The 27,465-nt window shown below is 48.6% G+C and overlaps 3 protein-coding genes across 13 annotated transcripts in view; 1 reads left to right on the forward strand and 2 right to left on the reverse strand.

The window, feature by feature from the left end:
- The window catches only part of LOC146431121 (rho GTPase-activating protein 7-like), a 52,003-nt gene extending 42,172 nt beyond the window's left edge, over window positions 1–9,831 (forward strand). For 7 of the 10 annotated variants that reach the window (XR_014854859.1, XR_014854864.1, XR_014854863.1 and 4 more), the window contains 2 exons: window positions 1,249–2,861; window positions 3,601–3,680. Coding sequence is in view for 2 of the 10 variants with exons in the window: in XM_085073428.1 (XP_084929554.1) it covers window positions 1,249–1,363; window positions 3,601–3,639 (154 nt within the window). In the remaining 8 variants the exon portion in view is untranslated. Of the gene's footprint in view, window positions 1–1,248; window positions 2,862–3,600; window positions 3,681–3,978 lie in introns of those variants that run through there. The other 3 variants (XM_085073428.1, XM_085073427.1, XR_014854865.1) reach the window with 2 other exon arrangements.
- RARS1 (arginyl-tRNA synthetase 1) lies at window positions 3,948–20,783 on the reverse strand. Of its 2 annotated transcripts, XM_085073430.1 has the most exons (16): window positions 20,697–20,783; window positions 19,061–19,167; window positions 15,419–15,553; window positions 14,717–14,905; window positions 11,292–11,403; window positions 10,189–10,289; window positions 9,662–9,783; window positions 9,221–9,341; window positions 8,784–8,913; window positions 8,353–8,457; window positions 7,276–7,454; window positions 6,826–6,935; window positions 6,098–6,203; window positions 5,185–5,357; window positions 4,336–4,583; window positions 3,948–4,095 (listed from the first exon to the last, which is right to left on the reverse strand). In XM_085073430.1, the coding sequence occupies exons 4-16, from the start codon at window positions 14,867–14,869 to the stop codon at window positions 3,986–3,988; spliced, it is 1,770 nt and encodes a 589-aa protein (XP_084929556.1). In that variant the 5' UTR covers window positions 14,870–14,905; window positions 15,419–15,553; window positions 19,061–19,167; window positions 20,697–20,783; the 3' UTR covers window positions 3,948–3,985. The 2 variants fall into 2 exon arrangements, with proteins under 2 accessions (XP_084929556.1, XP_084929555.1); XM_085073429.1 differs by lacking the exon at window positions 19,061–19,167 and having other exon boundaries at window positions 20,697–20,777.
- Window positions 20,784–21,528: 745 nt separating this feature from the next.
- WWC1 (WW and C2 domain containing 1) overlaps window positions 21,529–27,465 on the reverse strand; it is a 64,915-nt gene continuing 58,978 nt past the window's right edge. Inside the window, exons 18-23 of the mRNA XM_085073431.1 lie at window positions 27,034–27,181; window positions 26,205–26,369; window positions 24,715–24,807; window positions 23,620–23,850; window positions 22,769–22,890; window positions 21,529–22,274 (exon numbers count right to left, since the gene is read on the reverse strand). Coding sequence (XP_084929557.1) covers window positions 22,208–22,274; window positions 22,769–22,890; window positions 23,620–23,850; window positions 24,715–24,807; window positions 26,205–26,369; window positions 27,034–27,181 — 826 coding nt within the window. The 3' untranslated portion in view covers window positions 21,529–22,207. The remainder of the gene's footprint in view (window positions 22,275–22,768; window positions 22,891–23,619; window positions 23,851–24,714; window positions 24,808–26,204; window positions 26,370–27,033; window positions 27,182–27,465) is intronic.

Below are 27,465 nucleotides of genomic sequence, written 5' to 3' on the forward strand. Positions count from 1 at the left end.
GGGATTCTGAAAATTTATCTTAATAAGTAGAAGTATCTGAGTTGCATAACATCCCCTGTTTGTACGTGCAGGGAGGAAGGTGCCCTTGGGTCAAAGTAGACAAATAATCTCTGAGAGCATTCATGCCTTATCTGGCCTCCTGAGGCAGGGCTGTTTGCTCTGCTTGTGCTCCTGGGCTGTGGACAGACGGATCAGGGCAAGAGAGCACAGCTGGCTGCAGGGGAAGCATTGTGCTTCCAACAGCATAGCAAGCTGAACACCTCACTTGGGGATCTACAGGCAGGACTAGTCCCAAAGCAGAAGCTGTCAGATGTGCTGTTGGCATCTTTCAGGCTCTGGGTATCACAGAGGAGGGGAAAGAAAACACTAAGGATTTCCTTTTGCATGTCACAAAACATCAGAAGATGCCTCAGGCATCCCTGTGCTGTGCTGGCACAGGCAAGGGAGCCACGGGGCCACTGCAAGAGCACCTGGGGATGTGATGGAGAGGCAGCAGCACGTCCTGCTGGGTTGCTGTGCTCACTGGTTTGAGCTCCTGGGAGCTACACCCTGGGAGTTGTACCTCTTTGCTCTACATCAACACTGCTCTGAAATGTTAGGACCAAAGACAGCAATGGAGTTTTCTCTTTGTTGTCAGTGTTTAGAAGCCAGTGCGCTTTGAAGCTTTAGCTGTGCTGTAACTGTGCATTAATGCCTTGGTGCAGGACTCCCACTTCAAAGGGTACAGCTGACAGGTCTGACTCTGAGAAGCAGCACTGAGGGCTATTATCTTCCACCCAATTTTCAAGCCATTTGGCAGGAATGCACACAGATTAGAGTTTCAGAAGTCAGGACTAATGATGTCATACCATAATTATGAATTAAAAGAGGGGACTGTTTTTGAAATGTGTTTGGTGTGGTTCGGGCCAAAGGATTTAAAAGGTTCTAGATGGCTTTGCAGGTATCAAAGGAGCTTGATATTGATAATTACACACACAAGTTGTGGGCCATTGTTGTCCTTGTCCAAGTGTGTCATGATGTGTTTGGGGAATAAATTTAACATGCCTCTCTTGGGTTTCCATTACTAATGGTCAGTAGCACCCTGGACACCTTTGGGATGTGCTGGGAAGGAGTTCTCCCTATGGAACTTCTGCAGTAGCATGGCATGAGCCCCTCCAAGGTACATGCAGTCCTCCAGTGCAGTGTGTTTTGTGTGTGGTTCCCAGCACTTTGCTTGCTCAGCCCTCCTTTCACCTTCCCCTCTCCTAGATCCAGCCAGAGGAAGTGCAGCTTGGGGAAGCCAGACCAGAGGCAGCTGAATGAGAACCTAGCAGCAACGCAGGGCTTGGCCCACATGATAATGGAGTGCAACAGGCTCTTCCAGGTACGTCACTCACTGTCAACAAGCAAAAGCTCAGGGCAGCCTGGGGTGGGTGGCTGGCTTGGTGAAGCAGCTGGGCCAGTGCCCCAGAGAGGTCCCTGCCAGCCCAGCTGCTGCTCTGAGCCAGAGACAGATGGGAGTTCTGCTGGTGCCACCAAAGAGAACCTCAGTGTGATTGCAGTTTTACTGCAACTATTTGTGAGGGCTGTGCAAACAGTCCTTCATTCCCCCTCCATCCCCAGCCATGATGGGGTTTGACTCCATGGCCTTGGGGCTGCCATGTGCCTGGGCAGGGAGGCCCTGGCCATCCCTGCTGGAGAGTGGGTTGAAGTTTTGGTGCTGGGGCCTGGCCAGAGCAACAGCCAAGCCTGTGCCTGGCCATGGATGCCAGCAATCTGAACCTGGACCTTGGCCCACAGACTGACTTCCCAGCTTGACCGCGGCCTTTGCCCATCATTATGGACTTGCCTAGTGATCCCCAGACTGTGGCTGACCCTGGTTGCTCTCTCTGGACCTGATCCTGACCTCCCTTGCTGCCTCACCTTCCTGGCTCTACCTTGGACCTCATCGCCGTGGATGTGTCTGATGATCTCTACCCTTGGCTGACCCTGGCTGCCATCTCTGGCCCAGCTGTGACACCGTGGGATGGGGCAGCCGCCCTGTCAGCCCTGCCCCATTTGACACCTGGCCCCTTTCCAACAGGGGTGCTGTCTGCACTCCAACAATCAGCTCAGACCTTCTCAAGCTCTGCTCCAGCTCCTTGTGTGGGCAGGGCCACTGTCCCATGACTCCCCTGCACTGATAATGGCCCCAGCCCAGGGCTCCCCCAGCACTGACTCCACAGCCAGTGCCTGCCCTCCCCAGGACAGCTGGGGTTCCCAGGAGTCTGATCCCTGCATGGCGTCAGTCTCCAGCCCCAACAAGGCTCCTGAGTGACCCTCTCCACTCCCAGCCCAACCTCAGCTCTGTTTCCTCAGCAGTGGCCTGAACCCCTCTGCCCAGCTGAGGCCCCTGACACTACTGCCTGCCCTGTACCTTGTGGTCAGTGCTGGCAGCTTGGGAGCTGGCCCTGTTCCTGGCTGCATGGCCCCATGGAATAGCCCCATGGGGACTCTGAGCTACCCCTTGCCACATGGAAATCCCACACCCCCTGCTGTGACCATTGCTGACTCCAGCTCTGAGCTGTGGGGCTGCTGGGGTCCTGCAGGTGTGACCCCCACCCTGCCAGGGGAGGCATCTGGTGCTGAGACTCAGGGATGGCCTGAAGAGGGCTGTCCCCGTTCTGCTGGAGGCCACAGCTTGGCGTGGCAACCTCTGCCACGCCCACTGCTGGACACACACTGGGCCCACTGCTCTAGACCCACACCTGGACTGGGCACTGTGGCCACCGCTGGACTGCGGCTGACGCTGCCTCTGCCACTGAAGCTGGGCGTGCATGGCCCCGTGGGCAGGACTCGGCTCATCCATCACCACTGCCACCCCAGCCGCTGGCGTGGCCCAGGTAGGGCGGGATGGGCCCTGGCTGGACAGGCACTGCCCAGCCCCGCCCCGGCACTGCCCCAGCCCCGGGAGGGGGAGAGCACGGCCATGGCGTGGGTGTGGGTGCACAGGGGGACAGGGAGCACAGCACACGGCCTGGGCAGCTGAACCCCCCAGCACATGTGGCTGTCACACTGCTGGCACTGTGGCACCAGCGCCAGGCCTGCTGGCTTTGTGGGCACAGTGCTCAGCCACCAGGAGAGTGCATTTGCACAGGTCTGTGCCTGGTGAAGTGCCAGCTAGCGCCACCACGGGAGGTGCTGGACGCTGACCAGCTGTGAGAGCCCAGCCCTCCCCAGCTCTCTGTATAGGGAAGAACCTGATACACACCTCTTGCATCTCTATACATATATATTATATATGTATGTACATATATACACATGCATATGTCAGTGAGCACCTGTATCAATGCAACACCTACTCTCCAATGGTAGCACAGCTGCATTTCTGTGCTGCTTTAGGACTCTGGAAGCTTTTTTTAGGAGGCTCATAGTAGAGCCTCCAACAAATCCCAAGGCAAAGGCAGGAGCTGTGGCTCCTTGTGGTGGCCCAAGATTGATATGCACCACACAAAGAGGTTTGCCAACTCTGTAGGGATTCAAAACATTGCTGCTGAGGGGAAAGGCATTTCCCTTGTGTTTTCCTCAGAGGGAATGTAGTTTAACTGATCTGCTCCTCCCCTGGGCTTCCTGCTCCTCCAGGTAAAACTGCTGCCTGCCTCCCCGCACCATCAGAGGTGACATCGAAGGCTGGGTGACTGCTCATACCTGGCACATAAGGTAAAGTGGATGGAGGGAGTATGGATGAGTATGGCTGGCTCTGGGAGTGTGGGGGGCTGTATTGTGGCTGGAGGGCTTCGTGGAGGTACCCTTGGGTGCTCTGAGTTGATGAGCTTTTGCTTCTGCACCAAGAATTGCTCTGAGCTGTGCTCACAGCCACTTGTCTGCCTCTACCTGCAGCTGCTGAAGCCACACTCCTTTTCTCTCCTTTTCCCTCCTCCCTCACCCTCTACTTCATAACCCCAACCCATCAGACACAGACAACTCCAGTTGTTTAGTCCCTTTATTGTCATTCCACAGGGCACCGCTACATCCTCTGCACAGGCTTAATTCCCAGGATGTCGAATCCTTTGGCCATGATGATGGCAGTGGCTTCACACAGCAGCAGCCTCCACATATTCACCTTCACGATCTGGCCTGGAAAACACAGACAGGAGCTGGAGCAGCAGTTCAGTACCTTCCCCAGGGGAAGCCCATCTGCCCACAGCCTGGCCTTGGACTGGCACAGGGAGCCCTTCCTGCTCAATGCCAACACGGGCTGTGCCAGGCTCTGTCAGTCCTCCCGCACGGACACAGGAGTGTGACAGCAGCCAGGGTGAGTGCCCATACCACAGGATGTGACACAGGCACACGCAGCACCCCCTGGCCAACACTCACCAGTCTGCCTGTCCTTCTCAACACAGTAGCAGCTGTCGTAGAACTCAGTGAAGGTGGTGGCCAGCTCATACAGGTAGTCACAGAGTGTGTGCAATAACAAGTCCTCCAGGATCTTCTGCAGGATCTCAGGAAACCTCAGGATGCACTTGCCCAGTTTCCACTCCTTCTCATGGTCAAGGATAAGCACCTCCTCCCTGGCTGCCTTCCGCAGCATCTGCTCATCGATGTTGGCCAGGCGAGCAATAGCCCTGCAATGGTCCAAAACAGAGTCTGTTTGTGAGGATCCCACTGCTCAGCCTGCCCAGGGCCAGCCTGGTCACCTGTCTGGTCTGGCTCAGGGTGATGTCCTCCCTTGCCCAGTCCTGGATGACCAGGCCAAAGAGGACAGTCAGCCCTGGGGATGCTCTCAGGGTGATCCAGGAGGGAACTGCAGAGGAACAGGGAGGGATGGGCTCTGGACACCTGCATCAGCAAGGACAGCTGAAACTGCCAAGCAAACCAGGGCTCAGGGTGCCAGAAAAACTGTGGGGTACGGCAATACCTGAGCTGAGCAGCTGCTGGAACACAGATGCATTCCTTTTTAAGTCACCTAAATCCTCTGATTACCCAAAACTCTGAGCTCCCTCCCTGGGTTGTGTGTCACAGTAGAGCCGTTTCAGGTGGCAGAGGACACACCATCTGCGTCCTCTGACAAATAAAATCTTGTCTGTGGTGCATACCAATGTAGCTGGCTTCTCTTACCAACCACCCCCAACAGCACTGATGCTACTGTCACCCCTTTTCCCACATGTCCCTTTGTGACACAGCTGCAGAGAGCACCAACTTCAGCAGCTCCTGCACCCCACACACCTGATCCGTGTGAAGGCGTAGAGCAAATAGGCAGCCGTGTTCCCTCGGTCATCCAGCATCTTGTCGAAGGAGAACACGTAATCGTTCAGTCTGTTGTGGGACAGATCTGCATATTTAATGCATCCAAAAGCAACTGATGTCTGGGCAGCTTTCAGCTCTTCTGGTGTCAGGACCTGGGGCAATTTGCAAACAGGCAATAGTCAAGACGAAGAATGAAGCACAGCACACAGCCCTGACCTCGCAGCAGGACTCGAGGAAAGCCCAAGCTGCTGAGGGGATTTACCCACCTGGTGCTCAGTTCACACACACCTCTCTGCTTCAGGGCACCAGACAACCCCACTGCCACCCCTTGCTTCTCCTGCAATCCATGAGCATTGCAGCCCTGACCAGGTTAGGGCTGACTGCCTCTTCTGACAGCCCACAGGATCTCTGTGCCCCACAAGGTACTACCTGCCAGGTGTGATGTGCTGTGCCCCTGCTTCTTACAAACTACATGTACATGTAACAAATGTCTGCTCCTCCTACCCTTATGGAGCATTTTGGACAGTCCAAACACTTGCAAGCCCCCCTCTGCTGGAACAGTGCACTGGCAGTAGGGAAAAGCACTTTGTACCTGACTCCTATGAGCCCTCTGCAGATTTTTAAGGTTTTTTTTTTCCCCTGTGCTTCCTCGTGTTTCTGTTTAAGCAGGGACTTTTCGCTTTCACCCTACACTGTACTTCGCAATTCCACTTCATCACACCATGCCTGGACAGAGCTTGGTCCTTCTGTCACACTCCATGTCCCACACTGTCCAGTTCTCTCCAGGCCATCAAGAAGCAAGACAGAAATCTCATTAAGCCATGCGGAGACCCTAAGTCTGTGAACATATCTGGGAAGTTCTCAGGAAAGACAAGCAATTTGTCACAACTACCTTGTCCCGTTCCTTGTCTTTCAGCTTGTCCATGGCTCGTTTCAGCCCTTCCTCCAGCAGGTCTATGAGACGCACTGTGTCCCCTGAACGAGTTTTGAACTTCTTCCTGAAAACACACAGCCAAAATGACCACCTGCATAAGAGGCAAAACACTTCCACCCTCTGCCTAGTGCCCAAGAAGCTTAGGAAAAAATCACATGGCAACACCCTTTGTATCGAAGAAATTGCCATTACATAGATAGCTACAAAACTGAGAACACCCAAAGAGTGGTCAGCAGGAATGGCCAGGAAGGCTTCAGCAATCAGAACTGTCCAGTTCCAGACATTAGGCAGGACACAATGCCACTGCTGGACTTCTCCCAGCTTTAGTTTCATCTACCATTAAACAGGTTGAAAGTAATGAAAATCGTGGCCTTTACCACTGCCATCTCCCAGTATATCCACATTAGCTTTCAACAGCCAATCCCAATCCCCTCCCCAAATGCCAGAGGGCAGAAGCCACGCCCAAGAGGGACCGTGAGCACAGCACCAGTGACTGTGTGCTCAAGGACAATGACAGAACAAAATGACACAGTTGTGGGTAACAGCACAGAATGCAGTGCTTTCTTTTGTTCTTTTCTTGGTGTGCCACATACATACTTGTAATCAAATGAGAGCAAGTCTCCTGCATTCACTCAAACCCTCTCTCCAAGGCACAAACAGAGGAAAAACTGCACCCAAACACTTACTTGTCTTCTCCCAGCACCACTCCGAAGGCGGCATGGGCCACTCTGGTGATTTTGGGATCATACCAGCCAATCATCTGTCCAGCTGCAAACACTGTCTGGAAATGCACGGACTGCAAGGAATAAACACCAACAACTGGCTCTCAACCCATTCCTCCAGGTGCAGTTTCTTCACAGCTTTATCCTATGCATAACAATGCTCTCACAGTAGGACTTAAAATGTTTCCAGCTCCACAGACAAATTCCACTTCAGAAATTTCAACCTTTCCAAAAGTGTTCCAGCTCTGCAGAAGCAGCAACTGGCAAATTCCCATCACTGCTCAGATAAGGAATAAATATACCAATCACACTGAAGACCCTGTGGTGTTCTACCTGTGTTACTGCTGCCTCCATCATTTAACACACTTTGTGATGATCTGCAGCAACAGTTACAGCAGAGCTTGGTGAACTCACCTGGCCACTATCAACAACGTAGATAAGGATATCACCCTTCTCCTCACACAGCCTGTGCTTCAGAGCAGCCAAGTCTGATGTGTCATATGTATAACCTCCATCTGATTTCACGATTGTCAGCGGGACAGGGAAACCCGGGACGAACACGACCTTCCGGCCATCATCAACCTGGACAAATCCTAGAAATGCAATGAGAAACATTCCGTGTTGGATCACAGTAGGGAGGTTTCTGGGCCAGCAGTAACTTCCCTGCTGCTAACAGGAAGAAAAGACCATGCACTCACATGATCAAAAACATGAAAAAACCTACATGAGAACTCCCTTGTCAACCAACTAAGTCACATTCTATACAGCACTTCTAGAACTGTATAGAACTTCCAGAACAAGGAAGCAGATCTGCAAGATGTGGCCTTACCAGAAAAGATCTAATTTTAAAACTCCCACCACTGGAATCCAGATCTGCCTGTATAGCCACAAACCCATCACAAAATATGGTATTAAGGGCAGCATAAACTCTGCGGAGATACAAATGAGGACTTTGCATGGAGTCTTTCCGAGGTAAGGCAGTCTGCACACTTCAGATGGTGAGACTCAAGAACTGCCAGATCTGGACAGGAACACATAAAACCAGACTTTTTATGCTGCATTTGGATTCTTGCCAGTTTCAAATCAACATGATCCAAAAATCCCACTGTCTTCACAAAGATTTCTCAGACAAAGTTCCCACACAGTCATAACACTAAGACTGGGAAGTCTGTCATACATTGCTCCTTGACTATTTACTCAGGATACAATAAATTCCTTGTACTATAATAAATTCCTCCATGGTAGTACCTTGTGCTACTGCCTACAAATATCACAGACAAATTGCTTTCAATGTCAGCAAGAAAGATTCAGGCTTTCTGGAATGAGGAAAAGCCACAAAGATCCACTTAGGAAACGTGGCTGAGAAAAAAAGCAAAGGTGGGGAACATACAACTTGAAAAGCATCAGCCCTGAGCCTTGCTGAATAAGAGTGAGGTTACCATGCTCCTCCTCACAGCTGCAGAAACTCTGACCCGAGACCAAAAGCCTCACCTTTATCTTCAAATTCTTTCACAATGTCTTTCATCATCTCCTGGTAGAAGGATTCCCCTCTCTCTATGATGGTTATGTCCAAACAGTTGTAGATTTTCTGGAATTCTTGAGTGAAACAGAACAAAATACTTCTATTAAAGGCACACAGTAGGAACCAGTGACCTATGTTTACCACTGGGCACAGAAAGGCCCAAAAGGCATTATCAATCTCTTGGTCAAGCCATCAGACTAGGACTCAGGAGACAAAAGATTTAGCTGAAAGTCTCCACGCACAGCCCAGCACTTCGGCTGTATTGGCTTTTTGCTTTCAGCTTCTCTTAGCAGTGTGGCAGTGATTTTCAAGAGAAAACAGAAGGGTGTGCTCAGACATAAAGTGACGAAAGCCACACTGTTCTACAGCTGAGACATGATTCCAGATGTGGTAAAGTCACCTCTGCGTGACACATCACAGATGAGATTCCAGGCTTTAATGAAGTCAGGGTTTTTGCTCTGCAGCAGCACCACACATTGGTAGGCTCGCTTCTTAAATTCCTCCTCTGTGTCAAACCTCTGCTTGGATTCCTACAGGGAAACACATGGAAAAGCAAGGCTTTCTCCCCTGAAACAAACCACCACTCCTACCAGGCTCTCCAAGCATGCTCATCTCAAGACAGAAAGGCTGTGTGCTTACAAAGCCCCCTGACCATGCCCCATACAGACAACTCAATACCAGATACCACAACTCGTCACCCTGTGACTGGTTATTGCAATAATCTACTGACAGTGATTTGATTCTTTCATTTCTCCAAAACTATGAAGCAATTTGTCCAGCTCCTCAATCTGCTTTTCAGATGCTGACATAAACATCACACTTAACTGCTACACATACCTTGTAAAAAGCTTGGAGATCCCCAATGGGAGGAGAAACAGTTAAGTAATCTGGAAATTTGTCCTGGAGGTGAGCAATGAGCATTCCAAACTGGGTGCCCCAATCTCCTAAATGGTTTAACCTTGAAGCAGTTGAAGAGCACAATAATAATTATCGCTTAAACATATGCTTTAAGAAACAAACATTTTAAAAATATATATTCTAAAAGAAACACACATAGTACCAGAAACCCAAGGAGCAGGCCAGCCAAGCTCCACCACTTTCACTGCACTGAAGCTGCTGCCCACCTCGATTCCTAACCCTGCTACGCCTGCTCAGCTCAGTATCTCCTACACACAAAGGGCTATTTTCTTATAAATGAAGACCAATACAGAGCAAAACAGAGCCAGGGACTGCACTAACAGCCTAGCAAGCCCACCACAGCCACCAATGGAGTCTCACCTCAGAACATCATGGCCTGCAAACTCGAACAGCCGGGACATGCTCTCCCCGATGATGGTGGAGCGCAGGTGGCCAACATGCATCTCCTTTGCAATGTTGGGGGAGGAAAAATCCACCACCACCTTGGACACAGCAACAAAGGAACACAGCAATAAAAGGCCATTACCACACCTTGTGTGCTTGATCTCGGTTTTGCTGAGGGGAGCAGGGGGAATGACGATCATCAGAGCAGGCTTCAGCCTGGGCTTTGCTGCAGCCCAGCTGAGGGTCAGGGATCACTCCCAGACTGACCTGGGCACAGCACCCACCCCCAGGGAGCCCTGTCCCTCACCCCCCAGAGACCACCCCAAGTACAAGTGACCTACCCTGTGGCCCTCGGTTCCTATGCCCCATCCCACATACTCTACTCTAACAACCTGCTGATGCAGACATCTGCTCAGCACATCACTTCGGGGGGGAATTTCAATGCTGCCTGCAGTCCAGAACATCCCCCCTGTAGCAGGATGGCTGTGGGCTTACTACTCTACCTTTTTCCTTTTGCCAATAGGTGGTGGTTGAACTCCATTGATCAATAAATTGCTCAGCTGCTTCGACACAAAATCCTTTCTCAAGTGGACATTGATAAAACCTTTGCAGGAAAAAAACAGCAGTGAGTGCTGGGGCTGCAAAAGGACTTCGAAAGGACTTCAAACCACTTTTTCTTTCCTTCCCCCATGGATTTCTGTTTTCATGCACCAAGCACAAGAGCATATGAAGTCAGCTTGAGAAAACATTTTTCAGTCACAGGGCAACAAAGCTGTCACTGAAGACAATTTCTGCTCCCAGGTTAGAATAGTCTGTTCACACCACTATAGCCTTTACTGCTGGAGTCAGATGCTGCAAGACACATCATTGACATCATTCCTTTTTGTACACAGTCACTCAATGGTGAATTTATAGAAACAACTTTTTACAAGAAAATAAATAATTTGGTCTCCCAAACGCAAAAACAAATTCTGCTTTATCTTTTTTGAAAAAAATTAGTATCTTAAAACATACGGTTTCATCTGGGATAATCCATGCTTGTGGTATGACACTGTCTTACTTCTCCTGCTTCACAGAGGCAGTGAACAAGCTTCTGCTCAAAGCGCAAAAGGGCTGTACCATGGGATTTTTGTGTTTATGTTGAAGCCCTAAGGAATATGAGCCCTTGTATTTTCCCCTGGGTCACACAGACAAAACAGATGCAGCAATTAATAACCTCCATGCTACTCCAGCCTCTCAGTTCTGACAGGACAAGGTCTCCTCACCATGCAAGCAAGAGCAAGAAGGGCTGTTGATTTTTGTGTGATTTCATGACTTTGGCTGATACCCATCACCAATATTCAAAGAGGAAAAGCTGGTCCTTTAAAGATCATGCAAAAATTACTAATTAAAGGGCTCAGGATCATACTTCCCAGTTATAATACAGAAGGAGATTTTCTGCTGCTGCACAGGCCTGAAGGCTTCACCAAGCTCACAAGAAGCTAATTCACACTGTAACTGCAGTGTTACATCATGAAACAGCAGAACTCAACTCAGCTTCCCTCTCACTATAAAACTGCCCTTTTGCTTTAAGATACACAAAGTGTGCAAAATGAAACTATCTTACCAGGACCAGCAATTTCGACCTTCTCAATGCATTCATTGGCAGGAATATTTTTTACTATTTTCTCCGCGATTTCACGTGGGATAACCTTCTGTTCCCTGGTTTTGAGCAGTATCTGGAACACAACAAGATGGAGTAAAATTCAATCCTCCAAAACATTTTAGAGAGCAAAAGAGAGAGCACAGATACCAAGGCACTGAAAGATCCTCATGGTCCATTAGCTTCACAATGAACACACACAAAGAAAAACATCTCTAGTAAATTTTACAGATTAATCAGTTCTCCACAGCACAAGCCTGACTAGATCCAACACATTCACCTCCTTCTGCTCAGAGCAGTCCCTACATAAGAAGAAAATCTCCCAAGCTATTTTTCAAAACCTGTTGTTTGGCAAATTCGTATTTCTCTAAGCTAGTAAAAGGGACAAACCCTTTAAAAATCAACATAGCTGGCACGGTCTTTCACTGCTTCACAATCCTGTTGATCAGTCCCATGGGTGTCCTCAGCTCTGCCAGCATTCACATTTGAAGTTCTGAACTGTGCCTCCAGCAGATGCTGAGTGTGGTTTCAGAGCAGGTCTGCTTATTAATGATTAAACACAACCAAAGCAAACTGCCTTCAGTCCTGACTTAGTGTCAAGCTTAATAAATAAATGAGTGAATAGATTAATAAGTGAATAAATAAATAAAATCCAACAACCCAAGCAAACAAAGATAATCCTAGCACAACCCAATTTGCTTCAAAGAGCATCAGAAAACTGCTGTTAAAGTAGCTCTCCTTTTCCCGGGAGACATGAGTGGCCTACTGTGAGGAACTCAAAGTACAGGACATGAGTTTACTTACAATGATAGCATCAGAGTGGTTTGGGTTGGAACAGACCTTGAAGATCACCAAGTCCAACTACACAACTTCCCTGTCCATTCCCAAAGCATCTTCTCACACAGCTTTTTGCAAATCTTACAAAAACACCCTTTAGGAGGATTCCGTGAGCTAGCCCAACCCAGCCCTGGCACAACACTACATTCACATTGTATGAAATTACAACAAGTATTTGTTTCTGAGCACACGATTTTCTGGTATTACTGTGATGTGTTTAAAAACAATCCCACTGAGGCCACAAATATCATGTACCTCTTTGTCAACTCAGAATTTACACTCACTACTGTTTGTATCTGCCAACTTTCAGTCTGCTGTGAAATGTATGTCTACTCAAGTTTCAGGTTCCTGTTTAACCTGTCATACACAGGATCCTTATAAGATGCTAAAGGCTTAAAAAGAAGAAAAGCAAACCTCAGTAGCCTTTAATGTTACTCGAAGTGTGAACTGCAGGAAAAATAAATGCAAAACCAAATTATGGGCATGTTATACCAGATTACAGGCATGTTATCTCAGCCATTCCAGAAACAGTTACCACACTCCTATTACTCTAAGGAGCAAGCAGAGCTCCTGGCTGAAACCCCAGGCATTAATATGCTAATGAACTCCGAGGAAAACAATAGGCATTTGTGAGGGGTCCTTTCCACTCCAGCGCACTGCAGGGAGAGGCTGCCGCCTGGCACGTACCAGTGCTGCCCCAGTCAGGGCACTTCCAGCCCTGCTGGCAGTCCCAGTGACCCTGACCTGTGTTCCAGCTCTGCCCAGGGAACACCCCGGGGAGACCTGCACCACAGCCAAACCCCTAAAACAGGCGACAGAAAGTACCCAAGCTGCTGCTCTCAGCCCCTGGCTCCCAGCACTGCCGGAGTGGAGCGCTGCCTGTGTGAGCACGGCCAAGCTCCAGCCCGGTGCACAGCCTGCCTGCCCAGCGGTGCACAGCCTGCCTGCCCAGGGAACGAACTCCACAGCCCAGCCCGGGACTAGGAACCCTTCTTCACCACCACAGCTGACAGCCTGGAACCCTGGCTGGAAGGGCACTGCTCAGACACCGAGTTATGCGAACCACGTCGACACTGGGAAGCCTGGACTGCTCGAGAATCCCAACCGCGGCTTAATTGGGGTAACGTGGCGGTCAGAGAAATGGCAGCGCCTGAATCCCGTGTCAGTGCAGTCACCCAGGGCAGCAGCACTGTCACAGTATGCTAATGAGACCCAGGGAAGACACAGGATCTGGGAGGGATGTTTCCGCCTGGCACTGCAGCCCAGAGCCTGCTGCCTGGCACGTATGGGATCAGTGCTGCCCCAGTCATGCTCAGTGCACCGGGACAGCCTGGGACAGCAGAGTGCTCTTGCATGGCACCACATGTTCAGTGTCAAAACTGCCAGTCTAATGGGTTAATAAAGGTGAATTGACAACAGAACATGTAAAAAAAGGAGTTGTTTCTATTGAGAGTGCCAAATAAAAGATCTGTAATTACAAAGTGTCTACTTAGTCACCCAAAGACATCAATGCATTGCAAGTTTGGGCACTTCAGCGCCTAAGCCTGAACACACTATGTTCTTTCTCCCACACCTCCTGGTTTTACTTCAGCACAGTCCCAGCCCACTGTGCAGTCTAAGCAGCTGCTAAAGTGTCTCTGATTCTATCTGGGCCCTCTTTGGTCAAATTCTCTGTACCCAGGGAATTAACAAGAGATGTTAAACAAAAGACTGAGCCAGGGAATTAACAAGAGATGTTAAACAAAGGACTGAGCGAGAGGAGTGTGAAGAGTAGTGCCAGAGCAGCAATCCACACCGGGCTGGGCTTTGAGAAGGTGCTTCCCAAGCACAACCAGTTCCTTCTGGCTGGAGCTCAGGGAGGGCAGTTTGGGATGCAAGACACAGGGATCCAAACCCAACAGGGCCCACAGGGTAGCACCTGGGCCCCTTTGCTCTGCCACGTGTGTTTGTGAGCAGGAGGAAACCACAGCACCCACAGCAAAGGGAGGTGTGAGCCAACAGGGGAACCTGCAGATGCCTGTTTGTCACCTGCCCTGTGAGAAGAGGGTACGTGCACACAAACATGTGTGGGGATATTACACTTTCCTGGCACTCGAGAAGAGCACTTAAGAGATATGCAGGTGTTTCTCAACATTTTGCAATTCTCCAGAATCGTCATTTATTGTTTTGCTGTTTTCAGTTCCAAACATACAACTCACTAATTGGTAGTTAATTGCACATCATTAGTAAATCAATGCAGCACTTAAATCCTGATTTGATTTAGATCCCACGAACTGAGCAGTTTTTGTGTCACACACGTTAACTCTCTCATACCAGGCATCTGAACAGAGGTTTAAAGGCCAGCTCGGTAAAGGCCACTGCTTCCCTTAAAATGCTATTAGATGCTCACTCCCATTAGATAGTATCCCATTAGATACTCACTCAATTCTCAGCCCAGCCACCTGCAGCAAACCCAGAACAAGTCCAGTATTGCAACTCTCACTGTGCCATCATTTAGCTTCCAACAGAAAACATCCCCATTTTGCTTTTTTGTTGAGATTGTTTACATTTACCTGTGATATGCCCATGGCACTATTACACTGGTAGTCCCCAAATTTGGGCTGCTGACTTGGTGTCACCACCAGAGGAGGGTTTTCTAAGTCTGGGTAGGCAGCCTGAATGGCAGCTCCAAAGATCTCCTGGAGACAGCTGTTGATATTAATCATGCTTTTGGTTGATTTACTTCTTTCCTCTTGAAGGCTCTGAAAAAGAAAACCACCAAAATCCAGAAGGCTAAATTCACAACATCTGAGAAGCTGTTACATCCCACTTTTCTCCTTAGCTTCCTGGCAAAGCACAGCTGACAGATTTGGCTGACACCTCCAGGCACAGGAGCAACATATACAACACAAAAATCACACGATTCTCCCACTGAACCTCCCAGCAGAAACCTTCCCCTGACTGCAGGGCTGCATTACTTCTCACACCTGTGTTGGTGAGCCTGGGACAGACCTCAGCTGGGCCACCTGGTCTAAGACAGACCAGGACATGACCATGTGGGCTGATTGACCTGCTGACATTTTCCATAAAGTAGGTTCCTATTTAAGGAACCAAGAAATATCTGATGTGCCACCAATTAAGGTATCACATCACATCACATGCGACTGAGCATGATGTCGCACATCAGTAGCTGTAACAACTCACATAATTTATTTAGCTTGTCTTAATGAGAACAAAAAAACACATGGTAGAGCAATAATTCTTTATTCCCTTACCTTCTTAAGGAAGTTTAACCGATATTTGAGTTTTGCGTTTTCGTCTCGCAACCCTTCCAAACTCGGGGAGACTCCCAAGCACCCAAAGTTCTTCAGACGCTCAATTTCTGCAGTTAACAACTTGATCTCGTTTTCCTGAAAAGCAAATTGAATTGTCACACAGTAATTGTCACACAGTAAATCCCCTGGAGAGGGGACAGGAGGTGAAGAGCTCCAAGATCTCAGACACTTGCTACTTTGCCTTGGAATGGTAACAGCAATGACATGTAAGTCGAATAGCTCCAAACAATTAATATTTAAAGTAGTTTCTACTTGTGTGAAAAACAGAGATTCTGAAACATTCTTAAAAAAGGCAATGAGAGAATAATCTCACTAATATCAAGACAAAAGTGCAAAAAAGACAACAGGCCATGCTATTTAAAACATATTCCCTAAATAAGCACTTTCACCAGCTTTATTAACTTAGCTTTTTTAAGATATCAAATTATTTGACTCAAAATTCCCTAAAGCCTCATTCAGCCTGTTTCACCACCTCACAGGCCAATTTCTCTTCCAGAGGAGGAAACCACAATCACTCAAACTCAAACCCCACCTAGAGACAGGAATGCCAGTACAGTGTGCTGCTTCACAGGGGTATTTCTGCTGGGTGCACTCACTTCCACCTGCCCACACACCCTTCCCTGCCCTGCCCTCAGCAAGGCTTCTCCCTTCAACCTGACACAAGGCATTCAGGAGCACTTGGGGATTTCAGGAAGGCCTCTGTGTTCCAAATAAATTTCCCTGTGTCTCTCCCGACTTCACACTCCCAACTCAGGCAAATGAGTCAGCAGCAAAATGGCTGGAAGCTGCTGCAAGGAGCGGGAATCTTCCTCGCCCCACACCCTAAAGAAACCAAATAGCTGAAGTTTCATCTCTATTGTACATCTCTTGTCCTCCCCCATAACAGGCTGTGTGCCCTGAGCCACAAAACTGGCTCTCACACAGAATCCTGGAGGCTACTGAAGGTTTAAGGGACTTGGTGCTGCTCTGGAGGGAGGCAGTGAGCACTTCCCACCCTGGCTCGTCATCCCCTCGGCTCCCTCACCCAGGCTCTCCCCTGCCAGCACTTCCACAGCAGGACACAGCTCAGGCTATTATTGTAGGTCATCAAACCTTATCAAAAAGGCCTCATTTACTTTGTTGCTCCTGAAACAATCAGACTATTTAATTAGGAAAAAAAACTGGGCCATTGAATCTTCTGGTCTTGTATGTCTACCTGAACTACAGCTCCCAGGAATGCTGCTGCAGCTAACTGCAAATGCTCAAAAAACTAAGCTGAGGCAAAGCAATCTTAAGACTGGCGTATTTGTGGGCCAAGCGGTCATTCTTCAGTTGTGCCTCAGGTCATGGCACATTTCTTTTACAGCCTCAAGGTCTCCTCTGCTGCTACAGGATGCTGCTTCCTGCCGTTCAGATGTGAAGAAAAAGGACTTTGAGGGAAAAAAACCCTTTATCAAATCCTCTGGTTTGGCATTTAGATAACTAAAATCATTGAACAGCACAGCTGTCCCTTAAAAGCAACTCACTTCAAACAGTCCCATTTCAGCTTTTCTTTTCAAATGCCAATGCAAGAGTCCCAAAAATCAGTTTTTCTCTCATTTACATACATACACAAACCTTCCCCCATAAAAGCAACAGCAAATGGATTTATTTTCAACTTTTCTTCCTCGTCTGACCTAGCAGCATTTCACATAATTTACAGACCTATTTGAAAAATCTTCTGTACTTCAAGTTAAAAAATAGCACAAGAGATTTCAGTGATTTCAGAACAGTGACATACATAACTCATCCCCCCAAGCCGAGAAGGTGCTTTAAACATAAGTGCAAAGCTATCTTCTATCCCTAGCATCACCTAATCTGTAAATTACATGTCCACACAGTATTGTCTTCTCTCCGGTGAGGTTACCAGCTCCAGGACAAAAAGGAGGTAATCTAAAACCCCAAGAAGAGCTCTGCATCGAGGGCAAACATTGTCCAGAACTGGAAAATCACATTCTGCTTTTGGAACTAAAATCACTGCATGTCCAAGTCAATAAGCAGCTCACAAGTATTCCTTCTGCACTAAGAGAGATCCCCAAAGCTCTAACCACCAGGGTATTTCAGCACCACTGGCAAGCTTTTCAAAACAGGAGTTTGAACTGGATTTTCCTGCATAATCACAAACACCTCTGGCCACCCAGGGGAAGACTCACAGGAGGTGAGATGACCAGGATCTCATTGGAGCTTCCTCCCAACTGTTACACTCAAAATGAAGACAAGGAAAGAGATTTCTCCATGTCCATGGTCAGAAGCCAGAGCCAGGGTGCTCAGGAATCACCAGCCTCTTAGGCAGACATCTGGCTCAAACAGCTTTTCCCACCCAAATACAGGGTGACAATTAGAATTGTAATCATTTGGATCTGACCAGGAGGTAAAAAACTCTAAAACAATGCCACAACTCAGCAAGTCTCATGTACATTTTTCCCATGACTGCACCAAAACAACAAATTCACAGCACTGACAGCTGCAGGCATTCAGAATGGCCTCAGTGCAGATGAGACCAAGTCCAACATGTCACTCCAGACTGTCACATTTGTCTACCATGTTTAGTGTTGCTCTTCTTCAGAAAGTTTCAGCAGCAGTCCTTATGTTGTTACCAGAATGTGACCTGGGAGCACAAGGTTTGCCCATGGTGGCCCAGCTGCCTACCCCAGTGTTGCTGCTGCCATTTCAGTCTCCCTTCCTGTGCTCATCAACAGCTTACACAGAGGATGAAATGAAGTTTTCATTCAAAAGAACCCAGCAGAAAAGCCCGAACTCAGCAATGCTTACACTGAGTTCCAGAATTGATGGGGCTGAGATCCCAAAGCTGGGCTGGGACAGCCACACAGCTGAGTACAGGCTTCAGCACCAAACTGGCAATGGGGGCACCCCTGCTCAGGGAGCATCCCTCACCACTCTCCTCTCTCTGGTGACCAGTGGCAGGACACAGGGAAATGAAATGAAGCTGCACCAGGGGAAGTTCACACTGGTTCAGAAAGGCTCTTCCCTGGGAGAGTGCTGGTGCACTGAAACAGGCTCTCCTAGGAAGTGGTTGTGGCACCAAACCTGTCAGTTCAAGGAGGATCTGGAATATGCTCAACAATATGGTTTAGTTTTAGGTAGACTTTTGAGGAGTGGGGAGGTGGACTTGATGATCCTCGTGGGTCCCTTCCAGCCTGAGGTATGCTATGATTCCTGTGACCCCCACACCCATAACCATGCTGCTGAGCTTGCCTGTAAAAAAGGTCTTTAGATACTTACATCATAAATGCCCCTTATCACAGCACCCTGTGATAAAGCTAATTCTCTAGCAAATGATCTGTGAATGCTAGATGTTATGGAAGGGGTATTATAAATTCTACATTCTTTCTGAAAAAAAACCTACAAAACTACAGATAAGCCTTGTAACTCCTCTCTCGTGGTATCATCCAAATGAGGAAGGGAGATAATGCCAATACACCTCTGATCTGAAAGATGTGACTGAGAAAAAGAAGGAAAAAGCTGCTGTTCAGGTCATGAATGTCACCCCCTGGCTCATTCTACCTGCACTGTCTATCACAACTTGGCAGTAAAGGGTCATACCTGATGACCACCTCATGAGAAGCTGCAGGAATTACATGAAGCCATGCTGACATCTCCAAGGGCTCTTTGGTCAGCTGAGTACTAGAAATTCAGGTACTTCCCCTCACCTGTGAATACAAAGAAACTACAGCTTTTGCAATAGGACCAAAATCATCCTTACATTTTCCCTTACCACGTGTGACTGTCTTCCAAGAACCCTACTGAATTAACATGAAACTTGCATAGGCTTCTGTCTCTGAGCTTTAGTATGACAGAGCTTTTCTCCATCATGTTTAAAAAAAATATAATAAAGGAGAGAAAGTGGCCTGAGAGAGCATGGTAAAGGGAGCAGAACTTTCCTCTCTCTCTCTCTCTCCCTTCCTCTCCTTGCCTTCTGCTCAGTTTTATCTCTACTCCTACTCTGCCAAGCCCTGCTGAGCCGGCTGAGCACACACTACTTGCTCTTTGTTGGGTTATTTTCCTGCAGGCTGGCTCCCCACAGGCTCCAGGGCATGCTGCAGCTGGAAACGGGGAGCATGTGGCTGGGAGTGACAGGCAGATTGAGACTGAGTAATTCTGCATGGTCTCCTGGAGCCTGCTGGAGTTAGAGTTGAACACTGTCCTTCCTGCTCTGTTTCAGTGCCTGGAATTTGCTTATGGACTGAAGACCAAAGAGCAGTGGCAGCAAAGGGAGGGGCTCCTTGCCAGAACACCTGGTATGTCCTTCCTTTCCTAGTAGCAACAAAGGAGAAAATCAAAGGCAAGAAGGAGTTGCAGAGATTCAACAGCCACATTTATTGTCTCAGTGCCTGTCGTATCTTTAAGTTGTGAGCAGAAAACACATGGAAAAGTTCTCAAGAGCCCAGGAGGATGACATGCAAAAACCCAAATGCCAAATGTCCAGAACCTCTCAGCTGGATGCTCCTGGGGCAACGCATGAGAAGTGACCCTGAAGGAGTCAAAGCTTTCCTGAAGCTGCCTCTGTACTCTACTGTCAATAGTGGCCATTGACCTCGCAGTCTGATTTATTTTTTATCATTATCGTCACTGAAAAGGGAGAGGGCTGTCAGCTCCTTTTCCCAAACCTGAGCCCCGTGCGGCTGCAGCACACCTGCCCGAGGAGGCCAGGGTGCCCCAGCACAGCTGCCGCCAGCAGCTCCTCGGGAAGGCATCCTGGGCTGCCCCGCGCTGCCGGGCCCGGCACTGCTGCCCGCGGCCACATGCCCGGCCAGAGAAAGCCGCGGCACCGGAGCAGTGACCCACGCCGTGTGCAGCCGCTTCCCGCCGGCTTGTCCGGGACGCTTTCGCCGAACGCGGTCACCACGCCGCCCTCACGCCCAGGGTGTGGGACGAGGCAGCGCTGCAGCTCTGCTCTTAGCCCGGACAGCCCGAGCACCCGGGAAGCTCTTCAGCCCTGCCCACTCCCCGCCTCCCCCTCCCGGACAGAGCCCCCGCTCCCGCGGGGCCCAGCAACCCGCCCGGGGCTCCGGCCACTGCGGGGGCTCCGGCAGAGGGGGAGCGCTGCCGGGGCTCGCTCGCCACCTGCGCCCCGCGGGGCTGTTCCGGTCCGGGCGGTGCCGTGCCGTGCCGTGCCGTGCCGTGCCGTGCCAAGCCGTGCCCGGCTGTCCCGCCCCGCCCCGCCCCGCCCGGCCCGCACCTGCCGCGCCAGCCTCGCCGCGGACTGCGCCACGCGCGCCTCCATCCTCGGGCGGCCGGAACCGAGACTGGTGCCGCGGGAACCGGAAGGCGGCCGGAGCGGCGCGGCCCCGGCGGCAGCGCCCCCCGGCGGCGGGGAGGACCCCGGCGGGAGAGCACGGCGGGGCTGGAGCGCTCCGGGCGGGAATGCTGCGCTGGGAACCGGGAAGGGACGGGAAACGGGGACAAGGAAGGAGAAGCCAAAGCACTGCAAGGGGAAGAGGGAGGAAAGGGATGGGGAAGTGGGAAAGGAGAGAGAAGGGCACCCTCCTACCCTCCCCCAGCCCTCGCTCAGTGTCACCAGCCAGCACTGGCACAGGTGACAAGTGTCCCAGCCCCAGCAGGTGGGTACAGTGGGCACAGGGAATGGACAAGGAGGGAGGAAAAGCAGCAAGGGACAGGACTGAAGGGAACGGCTGGAGCTGGGCCAAGGGGATGGAGGGTGGAGATCAGGAAAGATTCTTCCCCCAAAAGGTGGTCAGGCACTGCCCAGGCTCCCCAGGGAATGGGCACAGCCCCAAGGCTGCCAGAGCTCCACGAGGGTTTGGACAACACTCTCAGGGATGCACAGGGTGGGATTGTTGGGGTGTCTGTGTAGGGCCAAGAGCTGGACTGCATGATCACTGTGGGTTCCTTCCAACCCAGGATGTTCCATGATTGTATGAAATGTGTCAGTTACAGCATCTCGTGTGACTTGTGAAAAGCTATATGCTTCCAGCTGGTGACAGGAAAGAACCCCAGTGTAGGTGCCAGGGGAGGAGAAGATTCACACAGGACAAAAAGGAAAAGGCAGGTTTGTCCAGAAAGGTCACTTTATTGGAAAAACCTAAAATGGACTTTAAACCTGCAGCCCTCCTCCCACAGCAGTGGTTTCAATGGGCTCCCCACAATACCTTAACAGACCCATTACAGACATGAGCTGCAGTACAAATGTTAAAAGTGCAAGTATTCTGAACTTCACACCTACTTTTATGACCTGGCAGGAAACACAAATGCTTCACAGCTCACAGAGAATTCGTTCACAGCACTTGGGAGTCCCAGCTGGCTCCCTGCATTCCCCACAGGGTACAACATACATCACTCAGAGGAGAGTCCGATGCAGAACATCATAGAAGGTAGGGGTGAGGTTCCTTCAAATTTATTTTATTGCAGTAAAACCTCTAAAATGTAGAGCTGTACAAAAAGTCTAAACAGCATTATTTAAGAATAACAGCACCTTACGCTGCATTTGTTCTTATTTAAAATTCTATTTCCCAAAAATACATTCCTAAATATACAAACTATACAATCTTGTCACTTTAATGCTGGTTTCTGTGATGATATAACTTTAACCTAAAAATCTTCAAAACATCCACATACTGACAAAAAGCTCTAATATACAAATGCCTTGGTACCTTCATAATACCACATAAATAACTTCAAAACCCAAACTGCATTTGTAGAATTGTCCAGAAAGCAAATACTTTATGGTGATCACACATCGTCCGCAGAGAGTGCTGGGATGTTTATTCTTGGCCGTGTGAAAAATGCCATTTTCTCTCTGAAAAAAGATGATCAGTTGTTAATGCAACAGGAATCTTGCCAGAAATACCCACCATCCACATGAGAATTTAACCCACCAGCTGTCCCCACAAGGAGCAGTTGTACATCCTCTCACAACCTACATCTTTGATTTACTTATCAGACATGAGGCTGCAGTAAAACCCACAACACTGACCTTACCAAAGGTGAGAAAGGCTTGGGGCTTTTTCCCTTCTGGGTGTTACTTAGGGAAGCAAAGGGCTGCTTCTGTGTTAAAAGAATTTGTTGCCAGGTGGGGAATGACTTGGAGAGCTGCTGGTTGCTTTGATCATGTGCAGTGCTGCAACTAATTTCCCTCTCAGACCTTCTACTTTGATATGAAAATACAGAAGTTCTTATTGAAGCAGAACAGTTAACTACTTCTGCAGAGATTAGTCTTACTCATCAGCATCTCAGTCATCCACAGAAAAATCATGGTAGCAGTCATTTTTCCTCCCCTTTACCTGTAATTACCTGAATGACTGTACTTCCAGAGGCTCCTTCCGACTCTGCCCTCGCAGCCTGTGGACATCCTTGGCAGCAGCTCTCATCATTTTATCAGCCTTGAGCTCACACTTGTGTTCTGGATTTTGCACCTAAATAAATAATGGGAAAGAGTTGTTTGTGTTTCCAGGAGGAATTATCTTCACTAATCTCCAGCAGGTATTAGTATTTCAGCTGCAGGTCTGAGGGGTTTGGAAACTGTTGACTCTGGAAATCACAAGCCACAGAAGCTAAACTGAAGCTTGTCAAGTAACCATTCTAATGGAGAGAGCTTTCTGTAAGGTCTCCTTCCAGCCTGGGGTAAGAATAATGGCTTCTGCCAGCACTCTCTTTGTATCTTCCTGATAGATCTTTTAAGACAAATAGATCTTTTAAGATCAGCACACACTGCTCCTCAAAGAGCATCTCACACCAACTCCCTCCTACACCTGGTGCCACCATGCCTTGGTCTCTGCCTGGAGCCACCAGAGGTGCCTGAGAAATCCCAGAAGCTGAGAAGGAGCCCTGTACACAGGGGATGGTGTCATGTAGAGCAAGGTAAGTGCCAACCACCACACACCACACCTCCTGCAGCCTGGGAGGCCACACTTGGCAGAACAGATGGCATTTATGACTTCTCGTATTTGCACCTCTGCTAGGGCAGGAAATCTCTGTGCTGGTAAATGCAGGGGCTCAGCACTAACAGCTTGATAGAGCCATATGTGGCAGACAAGAGTAACTAACAGTGCTGAGGCTTCACTTCCTGACTGTCCAAAGCCCCCAGTTTCCAAGCTCACATTTCTCCAACAAGTGGAATGAAATCCCAGGCAGGTATTACTCACTCGTTTCTCCACAAGCCTCAGCAGCAGTCGAAACCTCTCATCGTCCTTCACCCACTGTGGCAACTCCTTTTCACCCTGACTTTGAGCTTGTTCCAACTGTTCCTTCAGTTCCCTCAGCACTGAGATCTCCTGAACCAGCTGGTCATGCCAGGTTTTTGAAGCCTGCAGGTCCAGCTCCAGGTCCAGTGAGGTGCGGATCAGGCGCTCTGTGCCAAAGGATTTGATTGAAGGCTGGAAAAGAAAGAGTGTATGAACACACTGAGCAGAACTGTCCCAACCACTCCATCCAGGAAGTGCCAAACACCTCGTGAGAGTCATCTTTCCAGTGCTTCTCTCCACACAAACCATCTCTACTGATCCTGCTTTCCAGTCTGTCTCAAGACAGATACCACTCAAGGAAGTCTCATAGGTAAGTGTTTTGATTTCTGTGCTTCCACTCAAGCTCTTCCTTGGCAGCTTCTACAAATCAAACAAGTCTTGCTTGCACACCTTCCTCCTAAGTTTAATGTCTCATCTTCAGATGAATCCACAGTGCTGCAGAAAAACCTGTGACTGCTTTTTTCAGTAATATATTGCCTTCTGCTAGTTTCAAACACAAGCTGTCCCAAGAAAACCATCTCCTTAGGAGTTTGGTGTCAGTATCCTGTGGGAATTTTAGTGATTGCTATCACAACGGGCAGAGGGGTACATTGTGTGCCATGGTGTCACAACAGGGTCACCTGAGCATGTGAGACATCATTGTCCTCATCTTCTTTCCCAGCTCCTCAAATTTATTATAAATATTTAAGAATCACACAACAATAAACACAGCAAAACTGTCTTTTGCTCTGATCTGCAAAGCTCTGCTCTGACAAGATGGAAAATACCAGCAAACACCTTTTGAAATTAATTGTTTTAAATCAGTTCCAGCTTAAATGTTCCCGTCACATTCTGATGTAACAAAGAATCCTTGAGAGCTTTCTTGCACACAAAGAAAAGGTTGTGAATGAAAGCATGTGGCAACTGATTTATGTTTGCAAATTTTTCCTTTGAAACAGTTTTCAGGATTTTGCAAGTGTCTGTGCTAGAGAAAAAAAGAAGTGGTGATGTTCTTACCCGTTTGACTCTGACACTTCGTCTCTCCATTGCGTTCCGAACAAAGGGGGGCTTTTTGGATAGCGTGGAACTGTCACTATCGCTGCGGTTCAGCTGAAAAGGAAGGTGGAAACCACAAATTTGTCATGAAAGAAATACAAGCAGTACATACACACACTATAGCAGCGAGACCAGAGTCGACTCCCAGTCAGAGTACACAGCCTGCACTTGGCACTGCCAGATCCTGCCACAAATCTTGAACTCTGTCTCTTTTTGGGAATAGGCTGTGAGGAAATAGAGAAACTAAGTTAGGGTATGATATGGGACTCTACCCCACTGTTCTTCTCCTGTGCAAGTAACTAGACTGGGCAAAACAGCCAAGAAAAATAAGCTCTAAGTAGTAATAATGTTAATAGTAGTAGTAGTAGTAATAATAACAAAAATACTACTCTTTTCTAGCATATGTAAACCATGGGGCGATTGTATTAGAGATTTTTGTTTTCTCTAACCTGCATGTTTCTATAGCCTGTATTTTAAGCAGTGGTGGAAGAGGCAGGTTTCCCTGAAAGCTGCTCCCCTGGGTTTAACAGGTGAAGAGTTGCCATGTTACACACACACAGCCTGCCTTCTTTTGTGATTGTCTGTAGACCCTGACAAAGAACTCAGCACAAGCTCAAAGGTTTAATTCCCTTCTCATGTCCCTTCTCAAAGCTGGAGGAGAAGCAGAACAGGCATTGGGATCTGCAGGCACACAGCACCTGTGCCACCAAGCACAGGCCACTGCTGCAGAGTGAGGAAGGTTTGTTCCTCTGGAAGCTCTGCCTCTGAACCAGAGAGAGCCTGCACAGCAAATCTGGCTCGGCTGTATTGAGAGCTTGCCCACTTGGGACAGGTCATGTGTGATAAAAGACAGTGCTTGCTTGTTTGCCAATTCCACTTAACAGATGAGATATTTATAGTTTATTTTGACCCTCAATTCAGGAAATAATTGTGAACAAACATTTCAAAGCAGGGGAAGTGACATCTGACCCAACACATGGCCTGTTCAGTTACCTTCAGACAAAATGCTCTGGTGACTTTCAGGTTCCTACAGTTTTTTTGCTGATATTATCAGGTACTTACCTTTGCATTCCTATCAAGGTTTTATGTTCAGCTCATCTAAAATCAGGTGGGCACAGCTAACTCAGTTCAAGTTAGCACAGAACACTTAAAGCAGCAGGAAACCCTTTAATACACAGCTTATTCATCAGTGTCTTACAGCAGCCCTTCCAGGTCAGTTTGGGCATCTCAGAAAGCTGCATGCACCACAAATATATGTGCACATATATATCTGATAAATTTGTGCTTAATACTGTTAGTTCCAAGGGAAGATATTGTCCAGGAGGTGAGGACAGACCAGCTTCTGAGGTCAGAGGGGGAGAGAAGAAAGCACTGTTGGGTTTCTATAAAAAACAGAGATTCAGACTGAGTGAAAAGAAGCACTTATAAGCTGAGGATTTAATTTTCCTTACCCGACACACGTACTGACTCTGTGGTCCTGGAGAAAATGTCTTTGAGCGGATGATGGTGCTGCCCCTGACAAACTGACTTTGGGGTGGGTTTGCTGCTCTTTTGTCTTTTGGACGAACTACAGTTGAGGACTGTGCAAGGCTCTCTGTGTTGGTCTCTTTATCCACCTGAAAGACACACAGTGTAAATTCCAGCTCTCCATCGTGCCCAGGGCACACCCAGGGCTGTCTACAGCCATCTGTGCTCTGTTTACACTTGTTGCATTCAAACCCAGATGTTCTCCAGCCCTTCTCATGCAGGTTGTCCTGACCCTTCATTCCTGGACCTCTGCTGCATTAACTGCACTGCTCCCCAAGGGCTCTGCATCCACTGATTGCTCTACAACACAGTTGATTCCAACTGGCTTTGCCTGCAGATCCAGCACGTCACTGCGACCTGGCAATCCCACAGAGAGCAGGTATGATTTTAAAGTCCATTATCTTACTTGTTGTGCATCTGCAGCAAAGATCCAAATCGATCTACAGAGAGCTGTGTACAGCACACCTCTGACTACAGTTACATTCAGAATTAAACAAGGTAAAAACCACTGTCACATTAATGAGAACAGGTTTCATCAGCAGTAAAAAGAAGGTATGAAATGGTGCTGTACTACCTGTGAGACAAAATGGTCACACAGAATTATTTACAAGGATTTCAGGTAGATAAACAGGTAATCATCAATGGTAAACTTTCAAATAACTGCTCTAGCCTTGCTCAGCTCAGGAATAACCCAGTCAGCTGAACAATGGGAAGCTTAACACATCTTTCTGTTCCAAAGGCCCTTGACTGTACCTTTACTGCTATTTCTGTGTGCAGCTGGGAATTCAGACTTTCTTCTGTTTCCCATAGTGATTTTCCAGCACAGAATTCTTCCTCCTCTTCTGCTTCATTTTCACTGATCTCATCCTGTTCTTCCAGATCAGGAACCTCTTCATCTTGCCTGAAAGGAGCAGCTTTGTTATTGAACTGGTCTGTTGTAGACAATACTCTGGTGGCTGGAGCAGGAGGTACCTCCTGTAAGCTGCCGGACAGAAACACATCCCCAGGGCAGCCAGTTGTACTTGGCAGGCCCTGTAGCCACTGAGATTACACAAACACAGGCTTAGGAAGGAGAGAAGATGCACCAGAAGACAACATTGCAGCCAAAAACTTCATCCTGATCTGACTTCAAAAGAAGCAAGATGAAGGTTCCGCCTTGTGGTCTGAGCTTAAGGCAAGTGCATC

The sequence above is a fragment of the Lichenostomus cassidix genome, chromosome 13 (genome assembly GCF_008360975.1).
Source record: "Lichenostomus cassidix isolate B80296 chromosome 13, HeHo_3.0, whole genome shotgun sequence".
Classification (NCBI taxonomy): Eukaryota; Metazoa; Chordata; class Aves; order Passeriformes; family Meliphagidae; genus Lichenostomus; species Lichenostomus cassidix.